Source organism: Tripterygium wilfordii, chromosome 3 (genome assembly GCF_013401445.1).
Source record: "Tripterygium wilfordii isolate XIE 37 chromosome 3, ASM1340144v1, whole genome shotgun sequence".
Classification (NCBI taxonomy): domain Eukaryota; kingdom Viridiplantae; phylum Streptophyta; class Magnoliopsida; order Celastrales; family Celastraceae; genus Tripterygium; species Tripterygium wilfordii.
In genome coordinates this window covers 8759871-8767899 of record NC_052234.1, presented here as the reverse complement: position 1 = coordinate 8767899, position 8029 = coordinate 8759871, and the positions used below count along the sequence as shown (strand labels likewise).

At 37.1% G+C, this 8029-nt stretch overlaps 1 protein-coding gene across 1 annotated transcript; it reads right to left on the bottom strand.

Annotated features, from left to right (window-relative positions):
- Window positions 1-2806: 2806 nt before the first annotated feature.
- On the bottom strand, window positions 2807-7501 carry LOC119994978 (calcium-dependent protein kinase 7-like). The gene is made up of 8 exons (XM_038841317.1): window positions 6551-7501; window positions 5837-5960; window positions 5547-5690; window positions 4639-4791; window positions 4393-4508; window positions 4036-4203; window positions 3469-3705; window positions 2807-3277 (listed from the first exon to the last, which is right to left on the bottom strand). Exons 1-8 carry the CDS (start codon window positions 7052-7054, stop codon window positions 3134-3136), a joined length of 1590 nt encoding a protein of 529 aa, XP_038697245.1. The 5' UTR covers window positions 7055-7501; the 3' UTR covers window positions 2807-3133.
- Window positions 7502-8029: the final 528 nt, after the last annotated feature.

The following is an 8029-nucleotide window of genomic DNA, read 5'->3' as shown; positions in this document are numbered from 1 at the left end:
CATTTCATATTTTTAACCCACAAATATTTGATATTCTCTGTTTTTTTTTTTTTTTTTACATCTCAAGTTTAGATTGGGTTTGGACAAACTTAACACCTCTATCGAATGTTTTCTCGGTAATTTCACGCTACCAGGGGCGGAACCAGTGCTGAATTAAGATAATATTAATAAAGCATTTAAAATAACGATCCACTTGGCCACATCACGATAAATCCTAGTCAGCCCCTTGGCCAGGTTCTTGATATCAATTCGGCTCATCGTAAAATTGGTAGGGACCACAAAAGCTATTTTTCTCTTAATCACTGGGTATATGCCACGTGGCTGGTCAAAAACAGAGGATCTAGAGCTTCATTGTGAACTGCCACGTATTAAAGAAAGATATTTGGACAAATCACAGCCACTCATCAACTCTAAGTATTTGAAAATAAATAAATAAGTATGTAATAAAGTAATAAAAATAAAGAGATTCAATTTTGCTATGATTTCACCACTTGGGCTAATGCTATTAAGGGTTAAATCAATTTGTTTGAGAATCTTCATACAAAGTAATAATGGTAAAAGGTTTCAACTCATGAGTTCTTTTTTTTTTTTTTTTGCAAGAGGAAAAACTGCATATTATTAAGAATCATTTCACAAATAATTTGTTAATATAACCTTATGAAGCAAATATGTCTTAATTATATGACGCAATTCATATACATGGATTAGAGCAACTGAGAGCAAATTTTGCAATACAATGGGCAACATTGTATTATTTGAAGTCATAAGACAATAATGCATAAGATGTGTCGACGACCACCAAAACTCTTTTGTCATGCTTGTAAAAGATATATGCGTTGGACCGTTTTCAATAGGTTAGATATTTTGATAATTCTCTCTCTAGTTTATACTTATCTTGTAGGAAATGTTCGCAATAATACATCATAAATAATGAAAACAATTAATCATGATACACAATGACAACACTTAGATCTATTAATTTTTTAAAAATTGATTTGTGTTGAATCAAAACCAAAAGGGAGGCTCTCATGCATGATTGCAAGATGAGGCATGAAATATCTAGGGTCCAAAAAGAATATAAATAAGTTTTATGTAGGCCAATTCTATGCATATAATAAATTAATTGAGCATATATATATATGAGGCATTTATATATTTTGGGTGAGGAGCTAGATTGAATGGGTATAAGAAGATATTGCAAGTTGATGGGTGTCATCACAATCACGACCAGAATCTAGAATTGATGCAACTAATTAAATTCTATGTCAATAATTGCATTTGAGTGCTCATGTCTTGTTGCAATCAATTCCACTTGTTCTAGGGTTAATTGATCACAAACACAATGTGCCATAATTCTGGATTGGTTAAAGTTCACGAGTAAGAGATACGCAAACTTAGTCTTAATTATTTCGAATCACTTAATGATATTCTAGTGGTAAATCTCTCGGACCAAGCAATATGGATTCGGAAGGTCGGTCCGTCAATGGTTCACTCTTGATCACAATGAATGACCAATAAGAGTTTCATTCATGTTGAAATCCATTATTGTCCCTGTCAAATAGACAAATACATACATCATAAATATTATGTGCAACTTGACGATGAACACGTGCCCTCTCTTCCACGGATTTTGCATGGTGTATATGATCATAAAATGATTGATCTCGAGAAGATCCAACGGTCACCCATCAATAGATCGCTCCAAACTTTGTTGGGGTCGATGGGACCGACTTCAGCCCCTTATACCCAATCAATACGCACCATGTGTCCGGTCCTTGTTCTTTGCTAAACATCCAACGAATGTATTAGAAAAACGTAACATTCATGAATCATGACAATTTGATGGTGATGGTTAGGGGTGGAAAAAAAATCGGTTTGAGGTAGGATAACAACACATGTTCACGAAATATTTACAAGTCCGAACCTTAACTCTTGAATTGAAATTTGGACGTGCTTAATTGAACAATCCCAGATTAGTTTAAATGTAGACAAGTAAATCGGACGATAACCTAATCAGGGTTAGGGTCCGGACAAGTAAATCGGATAAGATATATGTATTTAGATTTGTACCTGATTTTAAATCGGACAAACAATTTGTGTTTGGACTCAAATTTCAAACATATAACTTATGTTCAAATTTAATTTCATCCGAGTCGAACAAATTCGGTGATCCGGGTCGGATAGAATTTTGCCGGAACTAGTGATGGTGATGATGTTAAAGACTAACAGTGGTAGGTACCTGCAAATTGTATGTGTACGCCACATTAGCAGGACACTTGGCCCAAATAAATGCACTTCACAACTATAGAGTCTTGTGGATCTAATTCGTGGGGCCCAATCTTAATGTTTTTTCATTTTCCTTTTTTCACCAAGAAAAAAAGAATACGATTGAAAACAATGACGTCGTATTACTATTATAAATGATTAAGGTCTGATGAGCATAATCAGTTAATGGGCTTCAGGATATGACAACCTACCTTGAAGTCCATCCAATTAACAGGCCCATATTTGACCCTTTTCCCGGATTTTCATTTCTTTTTATGTTAGTTTTTCTCCTCCTCCTTCTGGGCTGGATTTAAGATATGGGCCAACCTTCACAAAGAATGGCTCTCATCAGTCTACTAGGCCTCGTGATATCTACAAAGTCAGGCCCAAATATCAACCCTAGTTACAAGACTCCTTCAAGCATCTTTTTTTTTGGGGGGTTGTGGAGGGTCAATTTCCTCCTGTCTCATCATATGTTGTCCACCATTTTGACTACAATCAAAGAGCAATACTAGAAGAAAATATAAAACAAGTTCTGGAATTTTTAAGCAGAAATCCACTATGACTTGTAAAATAGCATATGCCAATGTTACACTATTTACAATCACAAAATTACTTCCAACCTTTAACAACAAAGCCTTTCCTTCTCTTCTCCAACACAGCTCTAGTCAATCAACCAAAGATATATTGCCATTCACAAAGATATCAAGTGCCTGTGCCCAAATTCTATTTACCTTTTCATAGCTCCCCAAGTATAGACTAAAGAAGATTTTAACAGATGTAATGAAAGGAAAAGAATTCTGAAACCCAACAGTAACATTTCGTCGATTTTCATTTTTACACAAGTAAACTTGTTTGGTTACCTACCCTAGATCAATTTCAGCGATCCATCTTTCATCAAGTTCAGACTCAGACTATTGAACCGTTCTCGAGAGTACTGCCTGGATGCTTTTCTCCAATCTGTACCCGCTTTCATCATTGCTGCAAACTCCTCGTAACTAATCCGTCCATCCTGCAAGTTAACATAAATTTTTGAGGGTAAATTCCAATTATGCAAACAAACTATATCACAAACTCCCAAAATCAACTTCCAAATTCCAATGCCCTTGAAAATATGTTCATGAAAATGAGCATACTGACAAGTGACAGAAATAAAGTAGAGAAAGAATTGCAAACATAATTACCAATAAAACCATGACTGACCTTGTCTGTGTCTACCTCATGCATGATTCCATTAATGACTTCTTCGCCATTTGAATGTGAATGTAATTCGTCAGCTAAAGCATCCCTTAACTCCTCATGCTCAATGTACTCACTTTGGTTTTGATCAAAGAATTCGAAGGCTTTTTGAAGGTGCTCATCATCACCCACTCTCTTTAGGTGAATAGAAATAGTTGCAAATTCACTGTAGTTCAGGTATCCATCACGATCTACATCAGCCTGTAAAAAAATTCAAATCAATTCATCTCCTAAAGATTTATGATTGCAAAACCAAATCAAACATGGCAGCTCATTTTGAGGGCTCGCAAATCAGGGGCAAAGGCTATTGTTGTTCTCGACTTCACGGTTAGCAGTAGGGTGGCGACAACTCATTTTTCAACTGCTAATCGGTCAAGACAGAACATTTTCTGGGAAGAATAGACGTAACTCATCAAAAGTCAAGAGGGCTTATGAAAGGTATGATTTGCGGTGCTTAATTGGGGATTTACAGAGTGTTCCAGAAGTTCAGGGTTCTAATTCTTTCAATCACAAATTAGCACCAGTACTCACAGCTTCCATTAGTGTTTGAAGATCTGTATGATTCATCTGGTGACCAAGTTTGTGCAAACCAACTCTAAGATCGTCAATGTTGATCTTGCCACTTTTATTGACATCCATCACATCAAATCCCTCCTTTACGTCAGCAATTTCCTCCACTGACAAATGCTCAGCTATCACCTGCAGTATGGAATTTCCCAAAACCAAATTTACTCCATGAAAAAAGGTGCTGTGAACAAGACAGTATCACATGCACAACAACTCAACAAGACAACAGACAGCCTTGCATAAAGTTTCCTAGACCGGAAAAGAAAAACTCATCAACAGAATTTAACCTTTTTATTCTATCCGAGGAGTGTGAGACATTACCTTCAGGGCTCTTTTCTTGAGTTTGTTCATTACAGAGAATTGCTTGAGCCTTGCTCTCACAGCCTCACCTAAGGAAACATTGGGAGCCTTCTTAGCATTCACTAACCAAGGATGTTCTGCATTCAAAGAACGAACTATCAAATGCTATCCTTTGATGATAAAAAAATTCTGAATGAAGGAAAGCAAAATGATACACTACTTTGATGAATATAGAATGTATGCATTTTACAAGAACTGAACTTTTACCTAGCACTTGCTGTGCTGTAAGCCGATGCTTTGGATCAGGATCTAGCATCTTCCTCACAAGGTCTTTGGCATTCTCAGAAACTTTAGGCCAGGGTTCCCTCTTGAAGTCTATAACAGATCGAATAATTGCTTGTGCAACTCCTTGCTCAGTTTCTGAAAGTAGAAGACATTTCGCAAGGAAAAGTTTAAATAGGGTAGAAAATAAATGTAGACGTACATATTAAATATGGGTGATAAAAGGAAAGGACTCCAAGCAACTAACAGAAGATAGAATATAATTCAATTGCTGAAAACGAAGATGGAACATAATTCAATTGCTTAATACTTGTACAATAGAATGACATGGGAAAACTTTAAATTTGATGATACTACTAATCCAAACACAAATTCATTTGCATGCTACATTACCCACCATAATGTGCAGAATTCTGGTAGGCATTGAGGTTGAGGAAAAGAAAAAAAAAAACAAAAGCAAAAGAAAGAAAACCATAATTCTATTCATTGGTTCTTAGTCACTACTCACATGAACTTTTGCAGTTATGTCTTCCTCCTTATATCTTGCCAGTAACCTTGTAAGTGCTAAATTCAAAGAGCGCCAAGTGCAACAGGGCAATCTACTTATCAGACTGACATAAAAAATAAATAAAAAAGCATGTTCGGGGGAAACTATTTAATTTTAGGGCACTATGCCACTGAACCCTAATGTTTGGCCTGCACTTCCTCCTCAATTCTTAAATACACACTTAAGATACTTTATCTTATGTATATGAATGATTTAAATTTGAATCCATGGCTTTGACACTCGAATCTACCGAGACCGAATGCAAAGTGAGTAACAATCCTATTCGACTTACATTTTCTGTATAATGAAAAAGTAGAACCAAAATATAAGCCTAAAAAAATCCAACCTGCCCAAAACGGTGGGACGCCACAAAGTAAGATGTACAGGATGACACCAGCACTCCAGACATCAACTTCTGGGCCATAATTCCTTTTTAGCACCTCAGGAGCCATGTAGTATGGACTGCCAACTATCTCATTGAATGTCTCACCTGAGAATATAATCAAAGTTCAATTCATTCATTCATTTTTTGATCCTTATCAACAATTCAAAAAAAAGTTCAATTCATTGATTTGTACGAATTAGAGAAAACAGGAAACTAATTACAGCAACAACAAAAAAGTAAATAGACAATACCAGGTCTAAAAAACACTGATAGCCCAAAGTCAATTGCCTTCAACAATGCAGTCTCTTTCTTGTTGGCAAATAAAAAGTTCTCAGGTTTGAGATCTCGGTGTATCACTCCATGCTGGTGACAACTCTGCAACAGCACAAATCATGCAACTAGCAAGTTAAAGACAAAGTAAACAGGGAAAGAAAACGTGAGACTGTAGTATTGAGAAACTGCAAAGCATAAGATAAGTAACATATAAAAAACATGTATAGCTTAGACTTAGAATCTAGCGTTCTTGCGCTGCCAGTGAAAACTACATTCAAAGTAAGTTCTTTCATCCGTTGCGAAATATCATTCCTCAACAACTGCGAGAAAACAGCAAAACAGGCATAGAGAGGACTAAAGCTCAGACCTTAATAATGTAACACAGAAGCCGATATCTACACTGGAACAAAAAAATGCAAATGAATCAACATAAAATACAATTTGCAGGCTACTCAGAGCATGGAGGACAAGTGAGAGGGACAAAATGAGCAAATATCTTGAAAAGAGTAGAATACGCGCAAATCATATAAACCAATATTTAAGCAACAAAATTTGTCTTATTCAATATAGCATATAAAAAGCCATCAAACTCAAATCACTTTGATTCAGTTCTATATATTTAAACAAACACCCACATAAATTCAGGTCACACCCATAGACAAAAGCCAATCACAGACCAGAAAGAGTCACACCTGAACCACCTCCACAATCGTCTTAGCAACGGCAGCCGCCGCACGCTCTGTGTAATGCCCTCTAGAGACGATCCTATCGAAGAGCTCTCCTCCTTCACAAAGCTCCATCACCAAATGCACCGCGTGGTCGTCCTCGTAAGTATCCTTCAGGGAGACTATGTTCGGGTGCTCAGGCAAGTGCTTCATGATCTCCACTTCTCTTCTCACGTCCTCAATATCCACCGCCGACCTCAGCTTCTTCTTCGATATCGTTTTGCAAGCGAATTTCTCACCGGTCTCCTTGTCCGTACAGAGGTACGTAACACCAAATTCTCCCCTCCCAAGCTCTCGGCCCAGCTGGTACCTCTTCTCGATTTCAAAGCCCGTAGGCTCCTTGAGCACGACAAGCTTGAACCCTCCGTCGGCGTCATTGTTTCCATGGTGAAGGGAAAACGGATTCTTCTTCTTTCCTCTCTTCTTGGTCTCGTAATCGTCGGTCTGTGGCGTCGCACAGCAGTTTCCCATGACTCAGGACAGAGTTCCAGATTCCTGAGAGGCTTTGATGTCGTTTCTTAGCTGAATTTGTTGACAAAGTATGAACCAGGTGGCCTGACCGATCAAATTCCGATATCCAATCCAATAAACGAAACGAATCGTCTTAATTTTGCAGGAAAAACAAATCAGGAATCCAGATTCAGGTTCCCGTATGATGGGATTAAACAGAAAATTTGGGAGGAAATAAGATTTCTGGGTGCAGATGCAGAAGAAATTCGGTATATATCGGAGGAACGAAGATGAATAGGGCATTTAATACATTTGAATAAGTATTTAATGGATTTTGATTCAAATCGAATAAGAAGAAAATTCAGTAAGAGAGACAGAAAGAGATGAGAAGGTCAAACATCTCCTCCTAACCCCCTCCCCCACATTTCCTCTCTCTACAGATTTTCTTTTTCCTCTCACTATCTTCTTCCCTCCCTAGAGAGAGAAAGAGAGAGGAAAAGAAAAGAGAAAGGAAACTCTAATTTCGTTTTTTTTTTTTCCCTAAAATATGCAAAACAAAAGTCATTTTTATTATCATTATGACAAAAAAGGGAGAAGTATGAAAATGACCCATGTGCTTTGTTTTTTGGTTCAAAAAAGCCTCTCAACTTTGTTTTGGATCAAAAAAGCCCTCGTACTTACAAGAAACGAAAACGTTAACCCTTCTGTTAAGATTCTGTTAAAATATGCTTATTTAGCATTTAAGTGATTTTTTCTTTATTTTTCAACTAATGACATGGCATTAAAAAAAACAATTGCAAATGACGGGTCACCTATGAATATACCATCTTCTCGGCTTCAAAGAAAACCTAAGACGGAGAGACGAAAAAATCGAAGTTGCGATTGTGGAGCTATCTCTGAAGAACATAGGTGCGCGATCTGGATCTCGGGTGTGTTCCACCTCTTTGATTTTCAACTTCGATCTTGGGTAGCGATTCTGGGTTTACAATTTGATAA